This window comes from Anguilla anguilla, chromosome 15 (genome assembly GCF_013347855.1).
Source record: "Anguilla anguilla isolate fAngAng1 chromosome 15, fAngAng1.pri, whole genome shotgun sequence".
NCBI classification, from domain to species: Eukaryota; Metazoa; Chordata; class Actinopteri; order Anguilliformes; family Anguillidae; genus Anguilla; species Anguilla anguilla.
In genome coordinates this window covers 7761856-7774782 of record NC_049215.1, presented here as the reverse complement: position 1 = coordinate 7774782, position 12927 = coordinate 7761856, and the positions used below count along the sequence as shown (strand labels likewise).

Genomic DNA, 12927 nt, shown 5'->3' with positions numbered 1-12927 from the left:
ACCTTTGAGTATGGAGAAGAGGTGAGAAGAGGTGAAGAAGACTACTGTACTGTGGAAAAAAATAGTATACTAAGCATACGTGATATGAACTTTAAATATACTTCAAGTAATCAAACAGCATACTTCAGGTATAGCCTAATTCAGCATACTATTTTCTCATGTGGGAGAGTTCAAACACTGTCAGCCAAACACATACCAAACATTACATTTTCACAAACTCTTTTTTAGAACAAAGAGTCAATCCCTTATGGACACTGAATAGCCTACCTTTGAAAATATATTTCGATAAACATTATCAGGACATAGCCAAAACCTCACAATAGAATGGCAAACATGCAAAACGGTTACCCTCGAAGATACTGCAATATATTAAACTGAAGTCTGCATATATACAATATATATCCGATTTCTGGAAGGAATGTTACTTGAAGACTGAAGAAATGAAAGAGCCCGTGTGTAATGCTACCTGCTCTGAAAGGTGCACGGTGTATGAGAGATAGATTAACGTGTGTGGGGAGCATTCTTCAGCGGAAGTGGGGCTCTGTTAAAGGTTGGCTCCAGCTAGTGGACCCCACAGCCGCAGGGTACCCCTGACCATTGGGCCCGCCCACCTGCAGTCTCCAGAGGTCTCTGACACGCTCGCAGAGAAATCCATTTCCGCGCGGCTCGAAGAGCGCTGTTTCCTTCCGAGCAAACTGCGGGAGGCGCGTTTATCAGGGTGACACGTCGCGGGACGGCGAGGGAAACGGACGCCATCGTGACTGTGTGTGCACAATACGAACCTGTTAAACCTCAGCTGTGAAATAAACTGAAAAAGGTTTCTGTCACTCTCAAACCCTCAAGTCTCAGCATCACTGTGCATAATGAAAATATAGCGGTTATCATTATTTCCTGTTACTTTTTTTAAAGTGTTTTAAGAGCAGAGCTTGAATTTCTTTTAACATCTAAATGTTTCAGATTGGTTCATCGGAGTAGCGTTTTTGTGATACCTGAAAACGCCATTTTTTTCATAAGCAGTTTTTACTGGAACGAGGCAACGTTCCAAAGATACCGTGAAATACCAAAGAGAAACGGCCACTTTGCGAGCGGAGGATTAGGCTGCTGGAGGTGTGCTAGCAGACCACGGACCCGTTTGGGGTTCGTTTCAGCACCGTCCCTCACAGAGCAGTCACAGTGTGCCCAACGCCATTCACCGGAAAGAGGTCTGCACACGCTCAGAACTCATTTACAGTGAAGAAAGGGGCTCCTTTGCCAAAGTAACTGCATCTAGAACTGAAAAAATATTGAGGCTCATCGGCCACAGTTCGTACAAAGATATATGAATACTCATATTAATACATATTAATAATATTAATATTCATATTAATATTAACGGTATTATTGTACTCTTTCTGATTAACACCTTCACCCACAGTGACACATACAGCTTGTTAGTTACCATATCCATTTAAAAAGCTTAAGCATCGCTGGTTAAAACAGTCCACTTCCACAGGCACCCTACTTCACACAGGTACCGTTTCAGGATTGTGATCGCACTGTGATGTTTACATACTGAAATACTTTCTTCGCCGCAGTTATGAAGCTCTTACGATAGCGCTGCGCATTAAATCTTGACAAAACGGTAAAACTGTGTTCTGTCGCATCAGTCTTGCATCACAAAGTGAAGCAAACGGGGGAACTGACAGCTTGCGTTCGCGCACGCTGCAGGAATGGCTCGTTTTGAGTATATAAATGTCTTAAATTATTAGACATGACAAGGCTCTGGCACAGTGATGTGTGATAAATTGTGAGCGATGTAAAGTTACTGGCCTAAATGTCTGAGGAAATTCAGGGCAGGAAAACAACAGATACTCCAAGTGATAACTTCCCGTCATCGAAAGAAACAAAACGCTTTTTTTCTCTCGACTGAAATGTCTTAGCCTCAGTCAATCAATCAATCTGTACTTCAGATACTGCGTAGCACTCTAAATGATGAAAATGTCACCCACAGAGTGTATTCGTTATTACAGATATACCACGACGAGGATGGAAAGCAGCAATTAAATCATGAAAATGGGGAACAATAGATACATTAAGGGCCTATAAAAATGCTGAGGCATGCATTAGGCTCTGCTGGTTTACAAGCAAATATACGTCTCAATGAACTGATAATAGTGATCAAATATTTTAGATCGCGAAAGGATTTGTGTGCCAGATTCGAGGACCCATTTTAAAGGAGTGTAATATAATATAATATAATGACAGGGTTTAGTGCAGCAAAATGACTCCTTGAAACTGGCAATGGCAAAATGGCAGTGAACTTTACACTCACATTGAGTTCAACAGACATGATGCAGAAAAAAGATGCTAGTTATTACATTACATTTATTTAGCAGACGCTTTAATCCAAAGCAACGTACAATAAGTGCATACCGATGGTCACTGGAACTACAAAACACAGGTCCGATAAGGTACATTACTCATTTTGTAGTTATTCATAGCCATGAACACATGAAGTTCAGTTTGCACAGTGAACATTACCCTGACCTAACCAATGCTTAGTCAAACTAGGAGGCATGACAAGCTACAACATCAAGACAACGATGCAAGGCACAATAAGTGCTGGATGGAGGTAGTCCCTGGCAGCGATTAGCTTAAGCCACACAGGACACGACAAGCCATCGGCAACCTGCGGAAAACCCGCGATACCGCCCTCCCAGGTGACTCCAATCAGAACTTTACAGCCCCACACTCGTTCATTATTAACACTGCGCCATTTTGTTCCGAGTCGTAAATGTCCAGGGCGTATTTTTTCCCATGTTTCATGCTACAGAAATCCAATACAACAGGTGAATAATGCATGGGAACACAATGGGAGCAGGGTCGTTTTGGTCCCCTTTGAGATGTATTGGCCGTAACAACTTTGCCTTGACATGAACAGTCTGACCTTTCCGGGATCATAAAATAAGAGTGGCCCACACACGGAAATCCTTGTATTCTGTGAGAAACTGTATTCATAATGCATTCTAAACAGCGGTGCACAATGTAGCCTATTACTAATGCATTATTCAAGATGCTACAACAGTTCACATAATGCATTACGATATTGCAAAATCTTACCGTATATATGCACATTCGTTATATAAAAAGACTGAGGAGCGTGCAACTATAAAAGTATAAATGTTTCTTGCTGAAATATTCATTTTGGTAAACTGAGTGCTATTTTTCAATACGAATCTCAGAGGTCTGTTCTTTACACAGTGACGCGCTGACTGCCTCGGTCGTGATGGATAGTGATGGCTTTTTGGTGTTTGCAGCCTAGCTCGTTGCTACTTCACACAAAAACAGAAGAACGGGGCAGCAGCTGTCAAACCCAGCCGCAAGCTCTGGCGCGGTGCAGAATAAGCGCGTCCGAGTCACTGCGGGTGTTTCAGCAGAGCTAATGCACGAGGTGCGGGAACGGGCTCATAATACTGCGGTTATGAGTTATAAAGTGTGACAAAGGCACAACTCCGCACCGGTCAACCAGTAAGCTCTTTCTGCGTTCTTTTTAAATGTAAGCTTGTGCAAGCGAACGCTGGTTCACCATCTATGCTGCTGCAACGCCTGTTCTGTGCCCCACACTCAGGCCTGGATGTCACAGACGTTTGTCCTTCACTTTGACTGTCAATGAAATTTCAAGTGTTAAAGTTATTCCTCACATATGCAGTTTGGCAAGTTAGACTTGATGATCACTGAAACTGCCAGTCTCTGTATGACTTTATTTACCCTCAGTATGCTGTTAACATACTGGGCAAGACAATATCTGAAACATTTCACAAAATAATGCATGAAAGACATGAAAATGTATATACTGATAATGCATAAAATAAGTGTTGGCCAAGAAAACGTATTAATTTATTAAAACGTATTAATTTGAAGGTCTAAAACCTTACAGTGCTCTCCTCCTCTGCCGGGGCATGATGGTACAGCTCGCTGTGTGGTTTGAGTCCTTTCATCCTCCAGCATTTTATCAGTTTACCATTTAGAAAGGAGGACCGCTTTGAAGGTTCAAAGCCTTTGGGTCAGCCTATGCTAATTTATTTCGGAAAATCTGTTTACGCACACCGTAGCCCTTCTGAGAACAGCACTTGTTCTCTCTCCTGGCACATGCTGTTCTCTGTGGGTCTGTATTGCACCACGCCACCAAACCCGTCCAAACTGCTGAAATGTGCATTGGCCGCCTCAAACATTCACGCAAAAACACCTGAGCCGACCAGAGGAGGATGGGTTTCCCCCCTGAGCCTGGTTGCTTCCGAGGTTTCTTCCCATCTGCCGCAGAGAGATTTTCCTTGCCACTGTTGCTTTAGGCTTGCTCATGTGGGGGTCTAGGGCAGGCTTGTCTGTGAAGCGTATTGTGACAATTGCTGTGAAATACGCTATATAAATAAAATTTGATTGATTGATTGATTGAGCACACTCGACTGACAGCTCACGACCTTTGTGAGTCTTACAGTCTTGGGTGCAATGTATCTCATTGGCAGAGATTACATATCCGATGGGATTTCTTGGCTAAACAGAGGTTAAATGAAATACAAACAAAAATCCACATAGGTACGGCGTATCACGCCTAGGGATTTTCTCTAAGCTCTCAGCCAATCAGCTTTAGCATAGAACAGGTGAGGTATCAAGGGAGGTAGAGGTTGTTACAGTAGCTTGTTGCAAGTCAGCACCGTCAAAGCCTAATCTATGACAATTAATTTTACCCGCCAGCAGTTGTGTTAAATCGTAAACTAAAAGCATGAATCACAGCACATCTACAAGGGAAAACGAGGTCTGATTATCACCCGTCTGTGATAAACTGAAGCACAAGACGTGTTTTGTCATACCGATTTTCACCTGACACTGTGTTCTGAGAGTGCGTGGAGTGTACTGTTACCGCGTTTGAGCTTTGCGATGGCTCTTGCAATAAGAGAAAACAGATCCTCCATATGGTGGCACGGTCAATGACTCCAGTCAAGGTTCTGAACAAACCGATAATATCAACATCGCATTTATCAGTTGCATTGCACTTTGCACAACCACTATGCTGATAGAGTAAGATACTCCAATGTGCTGCACTGGCTAGAATAACAAATCTGTTTCCTCCAGCACGGCTGTAACTGCTCACCCGAATCCCTAAAAATGCTACTAGCAAAGAAATAGCACCGATTTTAAGATAAAAACATATTTTGGCTCAAAAACCCTGCAAAACAAAAGTGTAGAGGTATTACCTCAAAGAATACCACCAAGTACAAAACCTTTATTTTCAAGCAGTGTGCAGTACTTTGAGAAGTGGTTTGTGGGGTACATAAGTCACACATAAATTGCAGTACTTCTCTTAGCAAAAATAACTGGCAAAAATATCCATCATTTTAAGGTGGAAGAAATATGTGTCTTCATAGCCATCGCAAATATTTAAAAGCCACTTGCTCTCTGGAGTGTATAGCCTCTGTGTTTCAGGCAAGGATTCAGCCTCACATATGTGCATTTTTTTAAATAAGATTTGTTATCCAACTTATTACTCACACAGACTAATTGCTTTGTGCAGTCGTCATCAGCACCACACACACATCCTTGCTCTATTAATGAGACTGAGACGTCTGAGCACCAATGCAGCACACAAGCAACAGAAAAACTGCCAGTGTCCTCACTGCTTCATGCATCATTTAAACTTGCTTATATGCTAGTTTGTGCACAAGCATGTGCCTAATATCCTTATTAAGAATAATTTGCTTGGCTGGTGCTTTGTACATAAGACAACAGTCTCTGACTTAAATTTCAACAAGCTTATGGTATTTCTTTTTTTATGAATGATTTCAGATTAATGGTGAACTCAAAATACATAAATATGTAAACCACAACAAGCTGCCAACAGTTAAAGGCAGAGACAAACCCTATGGGCACCTGAAGGTGTAATGTGGAGTAAAAATGTTACTGTAATGCGTTTCTATCTTAAGCCTCAATGGGGATGTAGGCCTAATCTCATACACTGAAGAGTTAGGGGCGGATTCAACATCACAGACAGATTTCACGCTGCAAAGAAATACCTATTCAATATATATATCAATATATATATATATATATATATACCTAGTCCAATTCATGACTATATATATATATATATATATATATCAAGAATACCAAACACCGTGTAAAAACACTGAGCATATGTCTTCAAACAGACTATCACGTTGAAAACTCAACGGCAAAGAATTCTCGAGATCCCAGGGTAGGATGAAGACTGGGTACAATTTCAAGCAAGAACACGAGAATTACCTGTACACTGAGTAATGAGGCAGGAAGTGTAATGAATAAATAAAGATTTCCGTGACTTTTCTAGATTGAATTACCAAAATTATGTGTTATCTTAATCTTGCAATGTAGAATCCTGAAATACGAAATTACTTTTACACTTTCGTAATTAGTTCTTCATTATTTTAGGAAAACCGGCGTTGGAAAATTTGTTCACCTTCATATAATGAGTCATACATAATAAATCTACGCGTGGGAGGGAATTTATACAAGCTCGTTTGAACGTTACCTTTTAGTGGGACTTTTGATTTAGCGTTGCATTTAAAACATAATGAAGCATAAACCTGATTTCTCAGAGTGTACCTTTGTGTTAATGTACTTTCAATAAGAGTAGTCACTTCAGGCTCAGTTGACTGTGGGCTCGTACTTAACGGCCCATATACGACCTTGGAGGTTTACGTTTGAATGCTTAATGTCAGCTAGCTACACATGCTACAAACAAAACATCTTTCACCATGAACATACGAGACAGATCATTAGCTTATGAAAGATAACGTTCAGTATTGCCGTGTTTCTAAAGTGACTAAAGAAACAAGAAGCAAGGCAAAAAAAATAAAACAACATCTGGACACCCACCATGATGTGCGTAACAAATCACTGCCAGAGGAAATAAATCAGCATAAAATCCCACAATAATAAAATGCAGACTCAATAGACAGGCAATAATAACTGCATTGTGCGCTCCGTGTGCAAAATGAAAAATTAATGGGCACTTTCATTTTGAGATGATAAAAATAGAAGTGTGTGACAAATAATTATTCTCAGTGTGCTCTAGCTGTGAATCTAGAAATTGAATTGGTAGAAACATGGCCAGTGCCTAATCTTTCCTTTTTCGAGGAGGAATTGTTACTTAGATGTTATTTACAAGTTAATTCCCAAAAGCGTAAACAGACATAGGCTGAGGCAAAGCAGGTAATAACCTTAAAACTTACAGCATCCTCCTTTATTTACTTATCCGGAAGCGCAATGTCTCGTCCACAGCTCAGATATTGAAGCACGTACGCAAAAGTTATTTCATATAATCACGCTGGTGCAGTTACCATAAGGTTTGTCCCCAGTTCTAACCTTGCAAGCTGCTTATCCGAACACATGGACACCTATTTAAAGCAGAGCAGCGCAGTGGGTGAATGGGTAAAGACCCTAGTAGCCTCTGAATTAAGGTCAAAGACGTGGGGTTCCTTAAATCTCTGGAACCGTTAGGAATCTTGTAAAGGCCTTTTGGAAAGGTATAGCAAGACATGTTTTTTATTTTTATTTTTTTTTGTATACCGCTCCTTAAAGGTACGCAGTCCTACGTAGTTACGCAAAATCATCATCCCATCGCTAACAGTGGCATCACAATGCTGGACGCAGCATCTTGGCTTGAAGGCACGAACGCCGCCGTAGCAAAAAGTTTCTGTCTCGGTAAACTGCCCAGGATGTGCAGCAATTAAGGCTGGACATAATAGAGCACGGTCAGCAGACATCACAAGAGATTTTTTCCCCGCGGATAATTTGGGTTGTGACCTGCGGCAGACAGCGGGGTCAGCTTACCTCTCAGAGCAGGAAGCAGGGAACGGTCCTTCCTGTCGTCGCACTTGTTGCACTCGCTGAAGTAGAGGAGCAGGAAGACGTCCAGGAGCACCCACACCAGCGAAGTGGTCAGCACCACCTTGCAGTAGACAAACCGCCGCATGCTTTCCCGCGGTTCCGCCGAAGCGTCAGCCGTTTCTCCCCCGGCAGAGGGGAATTCCAGCGAAAAGGCGAGGCAGAGACGGAGCGATGGAGCATGGGGAAGGAGCGGAATTCATCCCACTGCAGAGAACGGCAAAAACGCACGAGATCAAAACCGTGCACGAGTTGGATTCAATCAACAGTTTCTCCTTCATAGTTTAGCGCAACAAGTTCCAAAATGAACACAAATTGTTTAGCGGAGCAAACACCAAAATGAAACAAAAAGCCGAAAAGCTTGCATTTATTTATTGTAAATCGGAAGGCAAATGTGTCCAGGCCTGGAGCCGTTTAAAATGTGCATCACGCATCGACATTGGCTTTCACAAAGTGAAACGGGATCAGCTTGCGTCTGACAGGCTGGCTTTGCCAGTCTGAAGGCGAAAGCTTACCGGTCCTTGTAATTCCGGCCCTCAACTCAGGGAAATGGTAGAGGAGACACTCGTGTCAAATCTAGTTTTTTTCTTTAATGATAAGCGTACCTTCTTATTGCTATGTACTGTTATACTGAATGTTCTGCAATATTTTTTTTTGACTGAATGTCAGTCTTCATACAGGTAGATATCACTCTATATCAAATGGGTGATTGCCTGTAATGTGCAGCAGAAATATAGAACACCCCAGCTGCTGTTTGACTGCAACAATGATTATAACTTGAGCAGTGCAGGTTAAATACCAGTATGTTGTTGGTTTAAGGGAAAAAAACAGTTCGCTAAAGGGTTAGCTAAACTACGCTTTACTGTCTAGTTGACAAATAAATAATGGTTTTATAAACATGAAAAACTTCAAAATCAATACACTGATAATAAAACATTGACTATTCCACACAATATCACTACACAGTAAAATGTCCAGTGTTATTTAAACTCTTAACAGTGTTAATTCAGCTCTTAACAGATAACAATTGGTTCCACTCTGGAATGTGGGACCAAAGGTTATCTATTACATTACATTACAGGCATTTAGCAGACGCTCTTATCCAGAGCGACTTACACAACTTTTACATAGCATTTTTACATTGTATCCATTTATACAGCTGGATATATACTGAAGCAATGCAGGTTAAGTACCTTGCTCAAGGGTACTATTAAAAGAAGAACTAGCCTAACACTGGACATTTTACTGTGTGGATAGCAAGCTAGTAATAACAAGAGACTTAACTTACACAAAGAATGAACCATTACGCAATTGCAGCTAATAATTAATCAAATCTATGTATACACTCACACTTATATAGACCTGAATCACGTGTACCACTTTCTCTCATTTTAACTAGCCCATATGCAGAAATGAATACAGGTCAAAAATTGAGAGCAAATATATAATGAATCCAGGTCTCGATCGAGGAAGAGGCGTGTTTCTTAAAAAGGGATGAAAAGTTGGAAATAGGCCTACATTTCCCGTGATCGCATAACCTTGATCATCCATTACAAAGACTGATTTCAGTCCACGCAGAACAGGCCTATACGGTGCAGACAGACAACATCATTTTAATGAAATAAAGAATTTGTCCATGAGTAACAAGGCCCATTAGCTCTTAATGTCATTTTTATTGACAGCGCTTAAAAGCTAAAGTCAGAAGAGGGCAGGACTAAATCACATTTCTGACCTGAATCTCATAAATTACAGCCTCGGCACAGACAGTCGACACCTTATTTATTCGTAAGGTGACTGGCTCTACACCAATCAGATCTATCTTTACCACTGGCTGGTAAGTGAACTAAAGCTGGATTCCACTGAAGAGAACCACGCGTGGAAGTATTGGTGAAACATTTCAATGCAGATTATACAAACAATAAATATAAAAATAATTTGTGTCAATCTACTTAAGCTTTGCATAAAACCTGACAGTTTTGATATGCTAACTATGTTTAGCTAACAATAACAGTTAATTAAATTTTACTTCTATTTTATTTTTACTTTTGAGAGGATGAAAGCATTACATTAGGCCACCATGAGTACCACTGGTGGTGCACCTATTCAGATTGCTTTTTTGTGCTTGATTAGCTGTATTAAACTGTAACAAACCGAGACACATTTGATTTTCTTAATAAACAAACAGCTCAGTTGAGAGGCGCCTTCAATTGTGCTGTAACCCATGCAATGCAAAAAATACTGAATCACTGTGTAGAGTTCAACTGAGAGCAAGCACTGATTCTCCACCTACTTTTCTTATACCATGCTTGCTGACACACACGTATGCCTGATACCAGCTTTATATATACAATATATGCCTGATACCAGCTTTGTATATACAGTATATGCCTGATACCAGCTTTATATATACAATATATGTCTGATACCAGCTTTATATATACAATATATGTCTGATACCAGCTTTGTATATACAGTATATGCCTGATACCAGCTTTATATATACAATATATGTCTGATACCAGCTTTGTATATACAATATATGTCTGATACCAGCTTTATATGTACAGTATATGCCTGTCTTTTTTCCAATATCTTTCTAAAGCTGTTGCCAATTGGTGTGCCCCCAAAGCCTCCGGGTCTTCCCAGGAGGAGATCTGAGAATCTCGTCTCCTCATCGTTCTCCCACAGCACGCTGCCCGTCCTCTGCTCTGCGCTCAGGCCCACCGAACCCAGTCCCACGCTCCCCCCTGCCGCCCCCGCCGCCCCGCCCCCCCCCCACCCCGTGTCCATCAGAGCCCCCGCCGCGCCTGCCCGGGGGGGGCCGTCCCTTATCTATCCCGAGAACGGCGGAGATCTGAGTTTACGCCCAATGTGCTACAGTGCTCTGAAGAAGCTTTTTTTTCTTTTCAGCACACAGCCACGACGGCTATGAATTCCTACGCTTGTGCAAACACGCGGACACGCAGACACACGCACACGCACAGCCGCATGTTTACTTATGGGACATGACGTCCCTGACAGACTGCAACAGCTGTACATCAAAATGCAATACAGATACGAGACCCGACGTAGACCTGAGCCTGTACCCCTGTTGTACCTTTAAAACTAGGTATAAATCTGCCATGCCTTAGGGGGACATGGTACATAACAGGAGGGCTCCATCGTGCCTTTTCCCAAAGTGATTTTACAGATTTCCTCACGACTGTCCGTCACAGGCATTATTACTGGCAACAGACGGTTTAGGAAGTGCCCCCAAACTCTGGAATTTCTTTCATCATTCTGGATAAATCTGTTCTGCACGTCACTGCAAACACTCTTCCCGCGCAGCTACGAACGACAGATACACAGCCGTGCAGCCATGGCATCCGCACGCGATTCTTCAAATCAGTATAAAGAAACAAGAAGTGTAAGTACCTTCACAAAAGAGCATGTGAGTTAATTAACAGTCACTCTATTGACATGCTCCATTAACTTAGCAAACCCAAGTACTTCAATAAAATGAGAGTTAATCTAGCTAACTTGATTAATCTTAGGGTTAACAATCATGTTATGATAACAATCAAACTTATATAATTAAATAATTGCATTTTTTGTGGTCTTAAAAGGTCCACTGGTGCTCCTAAATTTTTGCTGGTGCAGCTAACATCCTGCAGTTTGGAGCACCACAGTTACCAAGCAAAAGTGCTAAACTAGCAGTCAGGAATTTGAAATGGCAGTCAGGAATAGCCCTAATTCAAGCCATGGCCAAACGTAGGTTGGCTGTTAAAACTGAACAACTGAGTAGGAATGCACATGTCAGCTCATCCCGGTACTTCGAAAGCGAAACGCATTCCGTTGCTATCTCTCTGATCTGCAGCTAGCCTACCCCCCAGCTGGAGAGCCCGTTGCTCATTGACAGGGCTGGAATCCTTAGGTTTGGAGGAAAAGCAGCGGAGACTCCCGGTTTAGTATCGCAGATCTCACCAGTTCAGCTTTCCGAGCCATCTGCCCAATGAACCACAGTGAATCTGCCCCATATTCCGCAGCATATTTTGTTGAGGGTTCAGTACCGCCATTAGCGCTCCATGCAGTGCACGCAGACTCCACAGAAAAGGAATCAACCATCTGCCCGGGTGAATGTTTCCCTGTCTGTCGAGCAGCGCAGTGCAAGTAAGGTTCCCCTCACAACCACCAGGAATGGAAAGGAAACACGTGTCTCAGCCATCAAGGCTCGACGGGCAAAACAGAGTATTACAACACGCTACATTTTTTGCCTGTCTCTATTCGTGTAAATACTATGAAACGCAGGCCCCGCTTGATCAGACCCAATGAGTTGTGGAACAAACATGTTTTCCAGCTTGTCCGTCCTTCCCGGCTAGAGTTCTTCAGGACTTTTTATAATCTTGTTTTTTTTTTATTAAGCATTTATATAAACTTTTATATTTTGTTTGAATCTCATCTAGCCGAGAGAAAAAAAAGTGGTAATGTCAATTATCATATAAAACATTCTCCGGTATGCTGCGCCAAATTGTAATCATATCCGACGTTAACAATCGATGCCAGAAATGTCTGTGCAGTGCAATAAAATATCCAGAATTTACTAGACGTATTACAGCGTAATATATAGCTATTTATGGCAAAACAATAATGTTAACTGACAGCACTTGTGCAGTCTTCTGGCGAAATTGGAATCAAATAACTGCAACTAGGGAAACAAGAAAGGGGAAAGAGAGGGACTTCCAACACAGAAGAAGCGATGAGAAGGATTTAAAAGCCTGATCCTCGTTAACCCTCTCTTTCCACGGATCACCATGACGACAGCAAGGAGAACGCCAAGGCACAGCCTCGGTGAGTATGTCACAAGCGTCAAATCCAATTTGGGGCGTAGCTACTGGCAGGGTCTCATTAGCAATCTGTCCGTCAAAGTCTCACTGACAAGGCATCGGTCACAGTGCATGCAGGTACAGTGGATGCACTTGCGTGAGAGCACAGGCTACACGATGCTCTTAGTTTCTTAGTCCATGTTAGGCACCTCTTCCTGTGTGACCC

At 41.9% G+C, this 12927-nt stretch overlaps 1 protein-coding gene across 3 annotated transcripts in view; it reads right to left on the bottom strand.

Moving 5' to 3' along the window:
• galnt13 (UDP-N-acetyl-alpha-D-galactosamine:polypeptide N-acetylgalactosaminyltransferase 13) overlaps positions 1–12927 on the bottom strand; it is a 38186-nt gene that overhangs the window by 23658 nt on the left and 1601 nt on the right. For 2 of the 3 annotated variants that reach the window (XM_035394157.1, XM_035394160.1), the window contains exon 2: positions 7846–8106. In XM_035394157.1, coding sequence (XP_035250048.1) covers positions 7846–7987 — 142 coding nt within the window. In that variant the 5' untranslated portion in view covers positions 7988–8106. Of the gene's footprint in view, positions 1–7845; positions 8107–11862; positions 11995–12927 lie in introns of those variants that run through there. The other variant, XM_035394159.1, reaches the window with a different exon arrangement.